Source organism: Heterocephalus glaber, unplaced genomic scaffold (assembly GCF_053883595.1).
Source record: "Heterocephalus glaber isolate CG9 unplaced genomic scaffold, H.glaber_assembly_v1.0 deba00001481, whole genome shotgun sequence".
NCBI lineage: Eukaryota > Metazoa > Chordata > Mammalia > Rodentia > Bathyergidae > Heterocephalus > Heterocephalus glaber.
In genome coordinates this window covers 9,837,785-9,857,686 of record NW_028258317.1, presented here as the reverse complement: position 1 = coordinate 9,857,686, position 19,902 = coordinate 9,837,785, and the positions used below count along the sequence as shown (strand labels likewise).

The 19,902-nt window shown below is 40.8% G+C and overlaps 1 protein-coding gene across 2 annotated transcripts; it reads right to left on the bottom strand.

Moving 5' to 3' along the window:
• Positions 1 to 369: 369 nt before the first annotated feature.
• Pgap4 (post-GPI attachment to proteins GalNAc transferase 4) lies at positions 370 to 11,296 on the bottom strand. Of its 2 annotated transcripts, none has more exons than XM_004848206.3 (2): positions 11,130 to 11,296; positions 370 to 2,184 (listed from the first exon to the last, which is right to left on the bottom strand). In XM_004848206.3, the coding sequence occupies exon 2, from the start codon at positions 2,078 to 2,080 to the stop codon at positions 896 to 898; it is 1,185 nt and encodes a 394-aa protein (XP_004848263.1). In that variant the 5' UTR covers positions 2,081 to 2,184; positions 11,130 to 11,296; the 3' UTR covers positions 370 to 895. The 2 variants fall into 2 exon arrangements, with proteins under 2 accessions (XP_004848263.1, XP_004848264.1); XM_004848207.4 differs by lacking the exon at positions 11,130 to 11,296 and adding an exon at positions 10,789 to 10,944.
• Positions 11,297 to 19,902: the final 8,606 nt, after the last annotated feature.

The window sequence follows — 19,902 nt, the reverse complement described above, 5'->3', positions numbered from 1 at the left end:
CTCAATGACAAGGTTTGGGTTTTACGATTTTACATCCCATGCCTTTTCTTCTATACCATCATGCTACGAGAAGAAAAAAATGGTACAGTGAAAAGAGGAAAAAAAAAACCAAAGTGAGGGAAAAGGATATGCTACTAATAAACAATTCACCCATTTTGAATCCATCTGAAATATCCAACTGTCAAAGAATCCATATATTGCATAAATATTCATTATTAAATCATATTGAACATAGGCAATTGAACTTTGATGATTCAGAAAGTCCTTCCAGATCCTGCTATAACGTAAGAGTGCTCACTAACAATACTGACTACAGATATATGAGAAAAGAAAATGCCAGGCCATAAACTAGCCAGATCACTTGCTTCATGGCTTTTAACAGTTTTTATTACACCAGGTCAAGGAAACAAATGGAATATACCAACATAATCCTGCCTCTCTAGGCTTACATTCTAAACATACACTCATTCTCATATCCAATGGAAGGAAATCCATTCGAAAGGATCTCACTGTTCACCAAATACTACCATTAAAATCCTAAACAATCATTTTTCACTGTGCACAAGACTTTTGGGAGTCACAAGCTCCTCACAAAGCAGAACTTACAAATAACTGGGGAACATAACTGGTATTTAAAGGAACTCCCGCTAGGTGGGACAGACTGCATGAGGCAGTGTGGCTGTGTGGCGGGAGAGAGGTCCAGACCTGTAGCAAACTGCTGGCCCTGCTGGGGTTTACCAAAGCCCATGTTGATTAATGCATGTTTCTCAGCTGTCTCAGTGCCTTTATTCCTAGCAACATTAAACCATGAAAATAGCTGCAAGCAATCAAATAAGGAACTCAATGTTTGAATCTCTAGGAACTGATCACTTTCTGAAAGGCATTTTTTGGCACTCTAGAGCAGACTGGGATGAAAATTGTACCGGAGGCTGGAGAAGAGCCCAATGTGCTTCACCAGATTGGGCTCTACCACATAGGCCCGCTCTCCTTTGGCCCTCAAGAGTGAGTACAGTGCCATGTCCTTGCCAAATCCCTTGTGGCAATACACTTGCGACAGGTAGGTGAGGGTTCGGCGGGCTGCAGGTGCAGGGAAGAGCATTGCTGGGGTGCAACACTGAGAAGCAGGAACCACACTGTACAAGGAAGGACTCAGGCGCCGCAGTTCAAGGAAATAGTGCCGGCCCACCAGTTCCACCAGTCCCATACTATACAGTGAGAAGAAGAGCAGGACAGGCCAGCTAAAGCCTGGGCGGCTGGCAAACCTCATGTATATCCAGGTTAACAAGGGCCCCAGCAACATGCCCACACCGACCCACTCCAGGATCCGCATAGGCTCTGGGTTGATGTAATGCTGGAGCCTCTCGGGGTGATAGAGCTTAAGATACAGGGCATCTTGGAGGTGTGGCTCAGAGAAGCGAGCCCGCAGCAGGTGCTCCAAGACTGGGAATATTTGCTCTTCTGGAACAGCATCATCTTCCACCATCAGGACATAGTCTGGATTGTAGGTCTGCAGTGAGGATTCAAGACAATATACATAGTCTTGCTTTTCTTTCTCAAATGAGTTGGTTGAAGGGTCATCACCATAATCATCCTCAGTTCCCTCGTAGCGGTTGGCCACAGGTACATACTTGGAGAGCAATTTGGCATCGAAATGGCTCACACTGCGCTCCACATTGCACAAGAAGAGCTGGTATCCCTCACACTGGGGGCCACACTGCTGTAGGAGCCGGTGGAACTGTGACACGACCTGTAAGACGTAGTGGAAGCCAGGCTGCCTGTCCACAGTGATGATGGTGATCACCAGCCAGGGGCGGGGCGTGGCCTGCCAGACAATGGGCACTGAGCCATTGGCAGAGGGCAGCTCCTCAAAGTAGTGGAGAGCAGCCTCCCCTTCCTTCAGGCTCTGCTGCAGGAACTCTTGGCTCATTTGGTTCAGATGCCAGTTGCGCAGATAGAAGTAAGAGTGCAAAAGCCGGTGACAGGCCAGGGGAGCCAGCAAGCCAAACGTTACCACAGTTAGTATGAAGAGCTGGACAGCAGTGCTGCCCCAGGAGAGTCGCCGCAGCCTCCGGAGAAGCATGGCAGCTGGAGAGGGTGATATGTTCTTGAGGTCAACTCTTAGTCATGTCTGGTCCCAAGAACGAACCATCCTAGAATTCAGGCCAGAATCATTGCAAGTCAAGCCTAAAGAAAAAGGAAGTAGAAAATGGTAAAGATAGTGTTAAAAAAATTCCAAGGACGGAACCTAGAACGTATCAAACCGGAAACTCTAGCTCAAGACTCTGTGCTACAAGATACTGTATTTTCTGTAGTGAACTGTTCTCTAGTTGTTTCTACTTGTGATCTATACAATCTATCCTATTCTTTGTATAGGTAGGGAGATCTTAGTGCATTCACCCAAATCCCCATGCCTAAAGATACTTAGGTATAGAGTGTGCTAAAAAATCACCAGCTAGCCAAGTAATTTTTATTTGCCAGCGACACAGTCATGGGTTCTTAGGACATAGTCAGACACACACATACACACACACACACACACACACACACACACACAAACTAGGCCCTAGAGGAAAGATACACATTTAGAGCAAGTTCCACTATAAGCATACGTTAAGTACTTATTGACTGTGCACAGTAATTTCTGAAAACTCTTGTCTTTTCTGCATATGCCAAACAAACCAAAAATAATACTTAAGATTCTCTGAAATGTCAGTTAATATTATCTTCCATTCACACTTCTCTAAGCTCATGCAGCTATACTTCAAATTGTATAATCATTTAGTCCTGACTATTCTTCTATTTTATTTTTATAGAACTATCATAGAAACCAGTGAGACAAGGCATCTCCCATACACAAGCAAACTACAGCCATAGGCTTTGAAAGGGACAAGAACATCTGGAGGAGGATCCACAAGCAGCTTTTCAATGAGAGAGGAAAGAAATAAGCAGAGGTGAAGACAGAAGAGACAGTTCCCCTGACTCTGGTCCAGAAAGGAATGCTGTGGAAAGTGAAGACTCGGGAGCACAGGCCTGAAGGCACTGGCATGTTGGTGTGAATTCCAGCTCTGCTACTTATTGGTAAGAAGTTACCTCATCTCTCTACATCTTTGGTTCCTTGGCTCTGTAACAGAAGTTAATAATACCAATCTCATGGGGTTACTGAGTATTACATGTGTTCAGAAATATAATAATCCAGAGTAAAAACTATATACATATATCTCCCTATAATCAAACTCATGATATTTTAGGAGTATGTCAGTCTAATGTTCTGATGGAAAACAGACTTGTACCAAACAAAAGAATAAAAAGGACAATGTCAGTATAAATCCAGTAAGGTCAATGAAAAACTAAATGTTTTCTATAAGTATTGAAAGTAAAAGACAAGCCTGGTTTCAGCAACAGAAGCAAATTATACTAGGGAACCTCAGAGGTGAAAGAGTCTACTCCAATCTCTTACCCTAAGTGAGAGATCTGGATAGTACCCAAGGAGGGAAAGAAGCAAGGACAGGTTTGAATATCAGGGAATCCTGGGCTTATTGGTTTATGAATTTCTAGGGTACTACTGTCTGGTTGCTTCTCCCTCTGATCTCCTTGGGTCAGTGGACTTAATAAAATCATGGGCTTGTACATCCATGTGGCCTCATCAGTTCCACATCACAACTAGAAGAGACCAAATATTGAAGTGGGCTGAGCTCATGCTCCTGGTGTAGTGCCATTCAGGTGGCTTCCTGCTTGAACTGTCCTCCCTGTCCTTGCTATTACTGAATATAAAGCCAGTAAATACTCTCTATAGTATTGAAAGTAAACCTCTTCCCTATGAAGAATGACAAGGTTTGCACACATATGGAAGAAAACAGCCCACTTGCCAATTATCACAAAGGAAAGGCTGTCCAGAAGCAAGCTAAATAAAGTCAACAAGATAAGACAAGCAGCCAGGGAAATGCCTGGAAAATATCTACCAGGAAAATGCCAGGCACCCACCAAATGCTATCATTACTAAGATATGGCAGCCAGGGCAGAAATGGGAGCACCCAGAATTGATATGAAATAACCTTTAATCTCAGGCAGTTTTCCCTACTGGGCACAATAAAGTCATTAACATCTTACACAAAGTTCTTTACTTAAAAAATATGGCAACAAGACTGCTGTTTCACTGATGATCAGGGAAGGGGAGAGATCTAGTTCAGAGGACCTACTGTCCTCACCTGCAGTGATTATTGCTTATTGGAGTGATCAACAGCCCCAAATCATTATAATTTACAATAAAAACATCCATTTCTCACACATAGATCTGTGGATAGGTGTGGCCCAACTGGATTCAGATCCAGAATGTCGGTGAGAAGCAAATCACTTGATGTGCCTCTCCTGCTAGATCAAAGTGCAGATAAACAGCCACCTGAGGTGGGCACTCATGTTGTACAAAAGCCTTACACAGGCCCAATTAAAACATGCAAGTACCTTTACACACTTGCTTAAGAATGCCACAAATCAAATTCATGCACCACCTACTGGTAAAAGCAATAGGATAGGGAAATTCACTCCTTCAACACAGCATGGAAAGGGGAGGTGAAGATTCAATAGAAAAGAAAAGAAGTAGGCTAGTTTCTAGATCCTCAGGAGAAAAGAAAGGATGTAGCAATCTGCTCAGAGAAATTTCTAGAATGTTCTAATGGCATAAAGACCCATGCACCCTATCACTGTACAGTCAAAGTAAGGACAGGATTCAGTAATGAATCTCATTAGCTGATAAGAACTAAGATTTTTTGGTTTTGATTCTTACATATATATAACAATCAAGTACGTACAACTCAGGTACATATGCTACAAGTAGGAAGCAATAAATGCCTTTTATTCTAAATATGCCACAGAAGAAAAAAGAAATATGTGATGATACACCTCTATTCCCTTACATTAAATTTTAAATAAACAGAGTTGAGTGCTAGAGTACTTTGTAATTACTTTAAATTTTTAAAAAAGTTTATACATACGTCACAAAAAACAAAAGAGTAAGACCCACTTAGAAGAAAAATGTCTATTATCTGCTCACATTGGTGCTTAAAGGTAAAAAAAAAACAAAAAAAACCCAACTGTGTAAATTCCTAGAAGCTCCCTTATAGTATACTGGTTTTCTTTCCTCCCTCCCTCCCTCCTTCCCTTTGTTCCTTCCATTCTTTTTCTTTTTAAAGAACAAAGCCTTCATTGTAGCTCACATTACTTGAGCATATGGGTCAACTGTGCCTCTGTTCTAGGTCTGTCCTCCAGAACCCAGGCAGGTGGAACTGCTCTTTTCTTGCACATTGTTGGTTTTGTGGCAGACCAAAGGAGGCTCATCAGTGACTAGGGAGACACACACCACCTCAGGAAGAGGCAGAAAGTATTTAGATCCACAATACAATCTAGCACACCCTCCTTGGACTACAGCAGCTGAGGACACATTCTCCATTCGATGGTTAGATGACCACCTTGGCAAGATTCCAGCCACACTGAGTTATGCAGGCATTCAAGAGCACATCCCTGTTTGCCTTCTAAACCATTTACTTAAAGGATTTAAACAAGTGCAGCTCAGGAGGTGTGGTGTCCATCGCCACCTATAATCTATTTCACTTTATCAATCTAGTTTTAATACTACTGACCACAGAGGAAGAAATCTAAAGACAAGGAATGTTTCACTGGTAGTTTGGGGGGGAAGTTCTTTACTCCCAGCCCACTCATGGGGGTGGGACAGAAGGAGGGTTGTGTCAGCATGATCACTGTGATGGCTTTTCACACAATGCCACAGTTACCCACGATGCCACCTGCTCAGGCTAACACTCCTTCACTGTGAACTGACTGACACTGGTGAGCACAATACTACACTCCCAATTCTTTTTTTCTTTCCCATTTCCCTCCCCTCTCTTCAACTCTTCTTCCCCTCCCCATCTGCACAAGCTTTGTTTCCATTTTTTCCTTTCATTCTCTTTTTTCCTTTTCCCTGCTTTCCATTCTCCCTTCTCCCCCTCCCTTGTTCCTCTTCTCATTTGAATATATTTTTCCTACGTCCCAACATCTATCCTCCATTCTGGTACTTATTTACCCTTTGCTTTTCTTACATAAGAGAAAGAATGTGATATTTAAACCTTACACCCCAATTCTATGGAACAATTTTTACTTAGTTCACATCCATGCTTTGTAAGTGCAACTTGACACTCAACCATTTCCTAAACTGGATTCTTCCTGTTACCACATTAAGGTATAAGGCTCAGGGAGGCCAGTAAAGGTCAAAGTTGCAGAAATAAACATGAATAAATGCAGTGATATTCACAGTACACTCTAGTGCAGGTTCTGAAAAGCTAAAGGCGCCATAGGGGTGTGAGAGGAGAACCCCAGGTTAGGTATCAGGAGATAAGCACTTATGAACCATTACGTTCCCAAGTCCACCGTCCTTCATGAATGATACCATCATTCTCCTAGGCAGTTGGGTCCAAAAGATGAGCAAGTTCTGACTGCATCGTCTATTTATATAACTCACATAACTTATTATGTCCCTCCTGCATATCCCAGGGTTGTGCTAGACCCTTGAATCTACTTCTTCTGATCAAAATAGCAACTCTACTTTTTAAGTAGCAAGGGAATTAATTCCATTCAAATTGAAAAAAAAAGATAGCAAATCAAATCAAAAGCAGGCAAGTCAAACACAAGACAAATTTCAAAGCCTATCTGTTATTCATGATGCTGTGTGCCTTCTATTGCTTTCTTCATAGCCCCTTTTGCCCCAATGAGAATTTTAAATCTCTTTTTAGTGGATACAGTTGAATTTATCTTTGATATCCTTCATGCATGCAGCACAGTACTCTATGCACAGAAGAGAGTCAATGACTGCTAAACAAATAAAAGGCCACCTGAAGTCTTCTGATCTCTGTGGGCCCCAATTCTTCAAGTATAAAAATGGGAGTATCAAAGACTCTGATCACAAAAATGTGCAGAGATCAATTTATTTCTAGACAGTTGCTGAGCACTTACATGCCAGGCACTGTTCTAAGTACCTCAGCGATCCTTATAAAAAGCCTATGAGAGGTTATTAATCCCTTTTTATAGCTGAAAAAGCTTAGGAACCATTAATTTGTACTGAAGGGTAAAAAAAAAACTTTAGGTGGGGTGTCAAGACCTGAACCCAAAGAGACTGGTTCTAGAGCCCATATTCTTAACCAATATTGTTTCTGCGAAGATTGGGGGGTCCAGGAAAATCAGCTGAAGAACCATTAGAAATAGTAAAAACAGTCTGGGGATGTAGCTCAGCAGCGCAGCACCTGCCTGGTAAGTGTGAGGCCCTGAGTTTGATTCCTGGCACCCCTCCCACAAAAAAATAGTAAAAACTATTGGGATGTGGTAGGAAACAGAATTAGAATACAAAAAATATGGCTGATTACCTCTAATTATATTTATGCATACAATATATATTTATACTATGCATAAAATAAATGCTTTCACTTAATCAATCAAAAATTAATAGAATAAAATATCTCAATCAAATTGGAAAAGCAAATACTCAACTAAAATACCTAGGAATAAATTTAATATGCAGAATATACATGTATACTACAAAATTCTACTAAAGAACATTTTAGAAACTCATTTGTAGGAAAATGGATGCACCTGAGACCATATTGTTAAGTGAAGTAAATTAGATGGACAAGTTTAAATATATCGTTTCTCTTGCATGAGAAACCCAAAATGTATACAGACTAAAAGAAAAGACAGATAATAAAAAATAGGGAGATAGATCTTTTGCAAAAGGGAAGGGAACCAAGAGATACAGGGAGGGGTAGGGAAGAAAAAGAAATAAGATATATTTGTTGCATGTGTCACATCCCTTCAAGGAATATAATTATTATGTACTCCAAATATGTACCAATAATGTAAAAATTAAAGAAGTCATTAAGAAATGGAGAAGAACATTTTATCACCTGACAGACTCAGAAATAGAAAGAAGTGGCTTTCTCCAAAATTAACCTCTATAGTTACCATACTCTAGATTAAATTTACTTCAAGAGGGAATGGTACAGTTACAAATGAACATCATCATATAAACTGCAGTCTTTGGCGGTAATATTGCGGCGGTACTTACACACTTTTTTTGTTTTGTTTTGTTTTGTTTTTGAGACGAGATCTCAGTATGTAGTTCAGGCTGGCCTTGAACTGGAAGCAGTCCTCCTACCTCACCCCTCTCAAGTGCTGGAATAACAGGCGTGCCCCACCATGTCCAGCAAATTTTATTTTTGTGTCTCCTTTAACACAGCAATTCTACTTGTAAAAAATACCTTGCAGAAATTCCAACACAGACTACTAAAAATGGACAAGGAATTTTCATATCAGTTTCGTTTCTAATAGAAAGAAAAAGGGAGAAAGGGGATTTGGGGAGGAAAAGGGAAAGAAAGGAGGAAAATGGAGAGGGATGAGAAGAGAGAAAAAAGGAAAAGGCAACTAACTGCAGGTAAACAACATTCGGGTACAGGGAACAGATTTTTAGATAATCATACAAGGGTATGCTATGCAAACTTAAAAAGAAAGGGAAGCTTTTAAATATACTGACAGAAAGAAGGAGGAGGTGGAACAGGAAGAGGAGGAGGAGTCAGCACAGGCTTAGCTAGGTCTTTTCTACAGACTGAATGTGTCCCCCCCCAAATTCCTATGTTAAACGCTAATCCACAAGGCTATGATATTCAGAGATGGGACTTTTGGAACATAATTAAATCATGGGGGTGGATCCCTCAAGGAGGACTAGTACTCTCTTATGAAGAAACAGGAGACAGCTTGCTTCCTCTCTATGCTATACTTCCTGTGAGGACACAGAAGGAATCCTACCCTTTGGTCTGAAACCAGGAAGAGGATTTTCACCAGAACCCTAACCATGCCAGCACTCTGATCTTGAACTTCCAGCCTCCAGAAGTATGAGAAATAAATATTTCTGTTGTTAAAGCCACCAATTTTGTTAATCTATTAGAGCAATCCAAACAGACTTGACAGTCTCTGGGAAACTCCAAGCTATGTCAATTCAAACTGTAGAAAAATGTGCATAATAAGATCAACTTATTTTTTAATGTGGAGTATAATTTGGTAAAGGAGAGATGAAGAGTATGGAAGATGGAGGTTTTCTGTCTTGCCTTCTACATTTCTGCAAAGAACATGTATCACTTTTAGTATATGTGCTGCCAAAGCAAGTACGAACATGTGTTACTTTTAGGATTGTTACTAAGCATTCATTTCAACACTACTGAGTCTTGCGCCAGACACTGGGATGGTGAATGTGACTGGCAGGGAGCCCAAGGCCATTTTTTAAAAATCCCTAATTTAATTGCTTCAGTTATGATGTATTAAATTATCATATATATGCATCTGTTTGTGGATCTTTGCAACTCTGTGTATTTTGGCGCCAGGACCATGCTATTTAAATTACTGAAGCTTTATAACAGTTTTTGATACCTGATTAGGCAGATTCTCTCTAAACCCAGCATCATAACTGTCCTTTCTAAAAATTCAACTTTATTGAGGTATATTTTACGTACAATAAAATGCACCATGCAATTGTATATTTCAATGAGATTTGTCAAATTTATATAACCACTTAACCACCATCACAACTTAAAAATTGATAAACGTATTCAAACAATCACCTGGAATTAAAATTAGTAAAAACCACCATGAAAGCCTCTTTTGGTGCAACATATATGACAGAAAATTATTACCTTAATGTGTAAACGCATAGTTTGTTTAAAAATCAGTGAGAAAGATACTTCAACTAAAAAATGGGCAAAAGAATTAAATCAGTTCGCTCACTAATACACAAAAGAATAGGTATTGATTCCTACGGTTAATTAAGACACGCAAATTTTAAAGATATCATTTTCTGTCCATATTATTGATTTAAAACTTCAAATGCATGTATGTAGAGAACAATTTAAGAAGATATTAAGAAAATCTCAACAATCTAGAAAATGAAGTCTTAAGGTATCTATTTTCTCTCTTTTTTTTTTCTGTTTCCCGAATGAATCTCCCGAATGTTCTGTAATAAGTTTATCCTTTAAAAAATCGTAAGAATTCTCTTCGTGTTAGTCTTCTCGCCTCTTAAAGCACCTGGTGCAGTGGCCTCTAGAAATCCGCTCCTGAAACATCTTCCCCTACCAGGTCTAGTTCTCCTGGGGAAATACACACGCGTGCACACTCGCATACATCTGCAGGTTTTGCTAATGGTCCGCAAAGTGAGATCATCACTGGAGCCGCCCTGCGGTGCCACGAGGAGAGTACTGGCAGAGCACCGGAAGCCTGGGTCCCACGGACCCTGAGGAGCTCATGCCCCAAGGCACGGCGGGCGCAGCACAGCGGGAGAGCAGCGCGGCACCCTCTAGATCTAGGCCCAGGACCTCAAACTGGGCCAGACACACCCAGGAGATCTTAACTAGCCCTCTTGGAAAAAGAATGTAGGAGTAAAACTAGAGCTCCGGATCTAGTGTCTTGGGCAGTCTCCGCTGTGCTCGGGCCTCAGTTTCTCCACCTGAAGGCCTACCTAGACTGACCATCTCCATCACCTCGCCGCTTCCCACCAGCCACCGTTTCCGGGAACAGGGAAGGGCGCCTTCCTCCGCCTGGTCACCTCCCCCCTCCCAGGACTGGGAGAAACCGAAGTGCAGCAGCGCTCTCGCGCATCCAGCCAGTCCCCAGGGGCTCACGCCCGGAGAGGGTCCGCGGCGCGGGCGGCCATTAAGCCACCGGCCCTTGGGGGCTGCGCCTGGCCAGACTCTGCAGGGGTCTTACCCAGGCTCTTGGCACCCTTGTCGTACTCTCGTCGCTAGCGACGCAGCAGGCACCGGCCAGGCATGGGGAGGGGTCTCATCCCTACGCTGACGCCAGCCGGCAGTGCGGGGGACGCCCTTCAGCTGCCCCCGCAGTCTTCCCGCTGGAAGCGGCCGGCACCCGGCGCAGGGCCGCAGCGAAGCCAGCCCGCCCACGCCGCAGGCCCTGCCCTGCCGCACCATTCCCCGAGGCTGCCCTCCGCGTGCCAGCCGCAGCCACCCCTAATCCCGCATCTCCGCGGCGGCGTCTGTCGGACCACTGTGCCAGGAGGGCTGGGCGGACCGTGCGCAGCGAAAACCTACCGGGGGCGGGAGTCAGTTCCCCCTCGCTCACGCCGAGACCGCCTTGGTGTCGCCCAGGCTGGCAGGCAGGCAGGCTGGTTGATCCCAGTGGAGACGCCAAGGCCCGACCCGGAGGCCCGGAGAGGAGCGGGCGGAGGGCGATTCGGTTGCGCAGCGAAGACTCCTCCCGCAGCGCAGCTCCGGCGCTGGGATTCCCCCCTCTCCGGCAGGACATGTGACCTGCGAGCTGCTGCGCGATTGCAAGCCCCCAACGCTGGGGTGGGGTGGGGTGGGGTGGGGTGGGGGTGGGGGAGACTACAAAAGGCGCCAACTGATGGGCAGCGAAGAAAACTCAGGGGTCGCCCCCAAGTCAATGGGAGCTGGAAGCCTGTCCTTCTTCTGTTAAGGAAACAGAAGCCAGCATTTTCTTCTGGCAGGTGGGCACATAGGGGTTGATTCACATTAATGAAATATCTCTCAGTACGTGTAAGCGCTTCATTATAAAGGTATTTCTTTGAGTTCTGAATGTTTTTCAGTCTTCCAAAAAATTCTACTTAAACAAATTTTCCTGAGAGCGATAACAGGGGAGATATGAGAAAATATGCACGTGGGGGTCACCATAATCTCTGAGGAGCAATACTAGTTAAACGATGTGGAAACCTAAGGAAAGATAAAAATGTGTATGTCAAAAAGAAGCAATAGGGAGGAGATGGGGAAAGGAAAGAATGGAAAGGAAAAATAATAAGAAAAGAAAAAAAATGGAAATGAAGTATGTAAATAGGGAAGGGTGGAGGGGTGAAGGGCGCAAGGTAATGGGGAAACAGTGTCCCTGATGAGTGAATAACCCAAAGAGAGGAACATCAAGGAAACAAACTCTGCAGGATCAAAGATTTGGGTCACTCAGTAAAGAATATCAGACAGTGAAGTGCTGGTAGAAAGAAAGGGGAACATGCAATAGTTAGTGTCACAAAGATGCTAGGATTCTAAACTTAATTTTCACAACGAACTATAGAAGCAGGGATTCTAACACTTATGTTTTGTATTAATTGTTTATCACATGTCCCCACTCCTTCCCTGGCATTATAGAAAGAGTAACAATAATGATTAACATTTCATTTTTCAGGTGAGAGTGTATCTAAATTTAATTATCTTGTTATGATAGCTAATTGAACTCTTCTTGTGTCCCTATCTGTATGTCCAATTTTTATGTGAACAAAGGACAAGAAAAGGTGTTCAGAGGCAGAGGCTATAGACTGTACTGATATTTTCTGTTCGAGCCTCCTGATCATCCAGCCTGCTCTGAGTTGTGGTTATCTGACTCACACAGACTGCCTTCTAGGTTACTTTTGGGTCCAACCAATAGGAGACTCCAGGAAACAAAATGACAGCAGGAAGAGAATAAAGTTAGGCTCTTTTCCCCCGCTAGCTTTTTCCTAGATAGGCCACCTACATCCTTCTATTAAAGGTGACAGATCCTATAAGATGGCCCTTTCTTTACATTATTCTTTGTGGTTCTAATAACTTTTCTCCTTTGACTTTTGGGCTCTTTCCCACTGTTATAAGCCCTGGGGTACATCACATCTTATCGGTTTTCCTTAATCCCATCCAGACCTTTGGAAATAGATACTTTTTTGTTTGTTTGCTTTTTTTTTTTTTTAGTTCTTTTATTGATATATTTTAGGTATACAATTCGTTTACATTTATCATTGGGTCTTTGTACCTGTACATGATGCATCTTGGTCAGTAGCTATTCAATACTTTTCTAGTGGAGGGTGGGAAGGCCAGTGATTGAAAAAAATCCTCTTAAAGCAGATTGTCCATAAAACACAATGAAGGAGCAACCTCTGGAGCACTGGACTTACAAATTGGAGACTTAAAAATGATAGCAAGTATCACTGATGCTGTTTGTTGAAAATAGAAGAGTAATGATAATACTGTCGTGCTCCAAGATTTCCTTTATACATTGTCAAAGAAGAGGATCATGTTCTCAACTTCTTTGTCTATTGGTTCACTTTACCCGTAGAGGCGAGTAAGAAACATTTTACCTCTCTGAGCTGGCAAGGCTAGGTCTATAGGAGAGGGCAACCATCACACATGAGTGCGATCATGAATGTGCAGCAGAGAGATTCTGTATATATATGTGGGGGGAACTGCATTTCTAGAACAGAATGCAAATATTAACCAGTATCACTTTTGTAATCCTGTCAGTCCCTGGTAAAGGCTGGCAAAATCACAAAAATGTTTGCTGCAGCCACATTTCTGGTGAAATTATTAGAAAGTCTTTATCCATATAATGTTAATTCAAAACAGCATAGCCTATAAGGATGATATCTGGATTATAGTACATATGTACCTATTTTGTATTTAATTAATTTCAAACTGACTACCCTGTTTGTTTCATCATTCTGTTCATTTTTAGTTACATATACATTTTATTAATATTTGTAGGAAGTTGACTGCTTGAGAATACATTGTAGATAGAATGTCTATTCATCCCTAAATACTTCCATGTCTGTTTCGTAAATACAAAGATAGTACAATCCCAGTGTTCCTGGAGACACTTGCAGTTAGGTTCCAGTAACCTGTCCAGTATATGATGCAGGCCTGAGAAATGAAACTAAAAGACAGAACTAGGAAAGAGAAAGCAGGGAGACAGGATGACCAATGCTGGTGAAACCAACAAAGGCACTGGCCAGTTGCAGGCACTGACTTTTATTGGCAATCGATTGTGGTAAAGGCAGGCTACCTGCAGTTTCTATGGAAATTAATGTAAACAGGGCTCATAAAGGACAAGACAAAGCATTCTCAAATTAGGAGCAAAATATTTGGTTGTAATTAGCACATTGTCCTTCTAGTTAGGAGGTTTTAGTTGTGGGAATGGAATTTGGGTGTGAGTTACACTAACCTTGGCACGTGGGCTTCAGCCAGACCCAATTCTCAAAACAAGCCAATTGTGGAGTTCTTTACAGCCTGCTTTGGGCATAATCAATATTATGGTCCTCTACACAATGCAATTCTCAAAACTAGAAAACTAACATTGATATGATACTATTAATCAAATTTTCAGGACTTATTTAAATATCATCAATTACTTCACTAATATCCTTGTTAATAAAAGGGGAAAAATCTAGTTTAGAATTAAATTGAGAATCATATTTTTCATTTGTCTTTACTCTTGATGCTCCTTTAATCAGGAACTTTCTTTGTACTACTATCTTACTTGAGTGATGACAAATTATCACAGTTTTAGTGTCTTAAAACCACACACGTTAGTCCAACATCAGTCTCAAAAGTAAAAATCAGGTATTGACAGACTTGGGGTTTTTTTCTTTTTTTTCCATTAAGTTTATTGGTACATTTTAGGTATAAAATACAGTTACATTCATCATTGGGATCTTGCACCATTACATGAGTATCTTGGTTCTTACTTTTTTTCCCCTTCCCCTGCCCTCCCTTCACCCCCTCCACCCCTCCCTATTTGCAAAGACTTTGTTTCCACTTCTTTCCTGTACTCATATTTTTTCTTTTCCCTTTTTTCCTTTCCCCTACCCCTCCCACTTCCCTTGCACCTTTAGACCTTTTCCTCCTGTTGCACAATATCAATTATACATTTTTTAAAATTACAATATCAAGATCTAGGAGACATTACCACAGATTTTACAGAATTTAAAAGGATATAAAAAGCATATTTCAAAAATCTGTTCTGAAATAAATTTGGCAAATTCTAAGAAGTAACTTGGAAGACAAATTAATGAAAAAACTCTGGAGGAAATATAAAATTTGAACAGCACCTATTAAAGAAAGTATATTCCTAGCTTGAAAACCTACCTATATGACAAGAGCAGGCTCATATACATTTTAACTGATAAATTATATCAAACAATTAAAGCAGAGAAAAGAAGGAACACTTCTCCCCTCATTTTAGGAACTCAACATTGTGCTAATCCTAAAACTGGATAAAGATAATAGAAGACAAAAGTATGAACATAGATAGAAATTTCTTTAACAAAACAAACTATTAGAAGTCAGATCTGGCAGGATGTAGAAAGTGGTTTTGTTATAGGGATGGCAGTGTTGGTTCAGCATTGGAAGATCCACCCTAAAAGTCATCATTTTAACAGAGGAAAGGAAAAAGCCATATGATCCTGTCACTAGTTGGAGAAAAAGTATTGGACTAAATTCTACAGCTGTTCATGGTAAAAGCTATCAGGAGCCTAGAAGTACAACAGAAACTTCTCAACAGATTAAAGACATATACTCCATACTTCCAGTGAGAATGCCTTATATGCATGGAGAAGATACAGTGCTTTCTCCTTAAGGTGGGAACAAGGGCAGATATGCTGACTCTTTATCTGTCCATTAAACTTTGAAACCTAGGCCCCACTAAAATAGTCTGTCAATAAAATGACACACTTAGGATAGGATTGGCAAGGTAGAAGCAAAATCTTTATATGTAGATGAAATGATCATCTACAGAGAAAATACTAAGAAATCTCTAGGAGCCCCTAGAACTTGTATTTGAATTTAGCAGGATTAGAAAACACAAGGTATATATAAAAATTCAGGTCTGTGTATACTTGCTATAAATGAAGAATTGGATATTGAAATTTAAAAGTTATGTAGGAGTACAAAGGACCTAGAAAAGTTAAAAAAACAAACAGTGTTGGAAGACGTTTAATACTTAATTTTAAGACTTCTTCTAAAGCTATAGTAATCAAGGTGGTGTTGGTGTAAGGAAAGACATATAGATCATTTGAATAAAACAGAGAATCTAGAAATAGAACCACACATATATGGTCCACTGACATTTGAAAGATTATTTAACTTTAGCATTTTATAGAATATAAACTCAGTTCAAGAGCCGAGGAAGAGATAGTGTTTTCAGCAAATGGCACTAGAACACCTGGTATCTGTATATAAAAAATTAACCTCAATCCTTTATTTCCATACATGAAAAAAACTTGAAGGGATCTATGAACCTAAATATGAAAGCCTAAAAGTATAAAACTTTAAGAAGAAATTATAAGGGAAAATATTTATGAATTCAGGGTAGGCAAGAACTACACCTAATATACAAAAGACATGACATATAAAAGAAAAAAATTGATAAATGAGATTCCATCAAAATTTAGAACTTTAAATGACATCATTAAAATGAAAAGTAGGCCTTAAACAAACCATATTTACAATGTATATAACCTATGACCAGAATATATAAGGAATTCTTAGAGCTCATTTAATAGACAACCCAATTAAAAAGTAGACATAAGAAGATAAATAGCCAGTACAGCACAAGGAAAGGTGTGCAACTCTAGAATCAGAAAAATACTAATCAGTACAATAACAAGATTTAATTATACACTCATCAGGGAGATGAAGTTCAAAGTTTTAAAAGCCTTGTCATGACTTTTTCTTTTTGTTGGATTCTCCCCCTTTGGGTTTAATTTGTCATGCCCAATGGATTCATTCTGCTGGGTTTCCTGGGGTTGTGATCCTCATTGTCTTTTCCTAGAGTATTGTCTAAAATTTTTTGGAGTGCTGGTTTGATATTCATGAAGTTCCTGAGGTGCCCTTTATCATGAAAGTATCTTATTTCTCCATCAATTTTGAAAGATAGTTTTGCAGGGTGCATCAATCTGGGTTGGAGGCTGTTTTCCTTTAGGGCTTGAAATACATCACTCCAAGCTCTTCTTGCCTTGAGGGTTTGCCCTGAGAAGTCTGCTGTGATTCTGATGGGCTTTCCTTTGTATGTGATTTGTTTCTTTTCTCTCACTGCTTCTAGAATTTTGTTCTTCTGTTGGGTTTCTGGAATCCTAACTATTATATGCCTATGTGTAGATTTTTTTTTTGATCAAGGCTAGCTGGAGTCCTATATGCCTCACTTATCTGTATGTCAAGTTCTTTTCCCCTCCTTGGGAAGTTTTCTGCCATCACTTCTGCGAACAGTTTTTTGTATCATCTGCACTCTCTCCTCTTTCTTCATTGACTCCAGTCAGTCTTATGTTATTCTTCTTTGCATCGTCTAGCAGCTGCTGGATTGATTTCTCGTGTTCCTTTACAATTTTAAAGCAATTTTTCTTTTCCTGGTCACTAATTGCAATCTTTTCTTCTATATCTGAAATTCTGTCCTCATATTGGTTCATTCTGCTGTGCAGACTTTCGATGGTTTTTAATCTCCTGGAAATCTGTTTGCATCTGTTTTATCTGTTGTTATGTTTTATCCATTTGTTTCCTATATTGGGATTCTATCATGTTTCTCAGATCTTCTATGTTTTTATCTGTGTCCTCTCTAGATTTATTAATCATGTCTTGCACTATGAGCACAATCTTTGCTGTTATCTGACTAATTATTTCTGATTTCATTTTTCCCAGATCCTCTTTTGTTGCCAGTTCAGAGAGTCCAGGTGGTTGAGTATCAGATTGTTCCATCTCATTTCCCTTTGGGGTTGTTGTAGATGATCCAGAAGTCTGTTTTTGAGGCTTGTTTATGTGTCTTCTCATTTCTATGGGGGAGGGGGTGCTTCTGGTGCCTGCGGGGCTCACCTTCCCTGCCCTAGGAGCTTGGCATGGCAGCGGGAGAGCTTCCTTCTGGGTGCTGGGACAGGCTCAGCTTCTCTGCCCTAGGAGCTTGGGATGGTGGCAGGGGAGCTTCTTTCCAGGTTCTGGGACCAGCTCACCTTCTCTGCCCTAGGAGCTTGGGATGGCAGCGGGGGAGCTTCATTTTGGGTGCTGGGCGACTTGGGGTTTTTTATGGAAGCTCTGAGAAGACAATCAGTTTTCTTGTCTTGTTCTGTTCCTACAGTTTATACACATTCCTTGGCTCATGATCCCCTTCTTTACACTACTTGAACCTCTTCCATCCCCATGTCTGTTTCTACTATCTGACTATTCCATCTCCTGCTTACAAAGATCCTTATGATTATAGTAGGCCCACCTGGATAATTCAGGATAATCTCCCTATCTCAAACTCCTTAATCCAATCTTATTTGTAAAGTCTCTTTTACTATGGAAGGGAAGACATCTCCAGTTTCAGGGATTAGAAAAGGGATAGCTGCAGGGTATTAGTCAGTTTACCACAGTATTTGAGATTCAGTTGTTTTTGAAAGTCATTGTAAGGCCTTTGGGGAAGAAGGTGGAAGGAAATGAAGAAAGACAGAGAGAAGAAGATTGTCAATGAAAAATATAAAAATGCTCAAGGGAGAAAGGAGAGAGGGAGGGATGTCTACTAGACTGGATTTCTGACTTGGCAAATTGCTCAAGATGCAGGTTCCCCTCTTGATGGGGGTAAGGAATATAGGAGAGCTGCCTTTTTCTGAACTTCCTTTTAAGTATATCAATTCAACAAAAATGTTTGATGTGTCTGGTGGAAGACTGTCATGAGAAAAAGTGGATTCTGCTTTGGTAAATTCTGTCCTAATGTGTTAACTAATTCCTCTCAAAGTATGTACACAACTGTTTCCCTGTGAATTTTTTTTCTGAAGAAACCTTATCACTTTCTTTACAACTTATTCTAGAAAGTAATTGATTTGCTTCATATGAGCCAAAAATAGAAGCTCAGGAAGAAAAATCAAACTTTTCCCTCTCTAGCACATCCATTGTGAAGCATCATGGCCATTCTTCTCTGTTTCATATACACATCTGATGTTCAGCTTGTTCCACAGGATGCAGTTTGATTTTTCTTAGGGTTTCCCTGTCTGTGCCATAACTGTTACCATGGGAATACTGCAGCAGCTACAGGAAAATAATCTCCTAGAATTAGTAAAGGTTTGTAAACTGAGCTGAGCTGATCCAGATGGATAAACAATGGCAATACCAAGGGAACTGAAATCCACTGACAAACAGGAACAGTCAAAGGAAAAGAAGAAGGTGATCTCAGATTTCCCAAATCAGGTTTTTGGAGCATCAAAATAAGTAATACTTAATTTTGGACACAGCAAGACACCATTGATAAAACAAGGTTCTCCTTTCATCTTCCTTCCTCATTCTCATGTTTATCTCATAATTTCCTTCTTTTAAAAATATCAAACACATCTCAAAGCACTCATTTCCCATGATACCTTGTCTTATGTGGATAGAATCTTTGACTCCTTGGATAAAAGCTAGATGGGTGTGTTTTAATCCATTTTGTCTTGCTGTGACAGAACACTAGAGATTGAGTACTTCATAAAGAACAGAAAATTATTTATCATCCTGGAGGCTAGGAAGTCTAAGATCAAGGGGCCTGTGTCTGGGAAGGGCCTTCATTCTGCATCATCCTGTGGTGAAAGGTAGAAAGGAGAGAGAGACAGTGGGGAGAAAGGACCAAAATATCTTTTTATCAGGAACCCACTCCTGCTATAATGAACACACTCTATCCACAAAGAGCCCTCAAAACCTAATCATCTCTTAAATGTTCCACAGCCAAGTTAAGTAGAAATATTATAGGCAGTCAGATAGGACTAGGACCTTGAGGGAGTCAGTGCAGAGGATGAAAACACATTACAACTGTGGCTGGAGGTGCATCTGTTGGAGGCCAGGCCTCAAGATAAAGACAGAATGGCCAGGCCTACATACCTCCCCAGGGGATAAGATAATTGGTATCACCTGGTCCAATAAAGTCTAGATAGACATCAGTCACCCTGATGGGTGACTAAAACCCTCTGATCCATCCCTTCCTAAAAAGTTCCTTCTTCTTTCCATGTATACTTGCTATGTAACCTGCTTCCCCATTGGATCAATATTACCTAAGCGGCTATACCTGTAATCCTATTGGTTGATCACAGTTTTGACCCACATTGTACCTACATCGAGATTT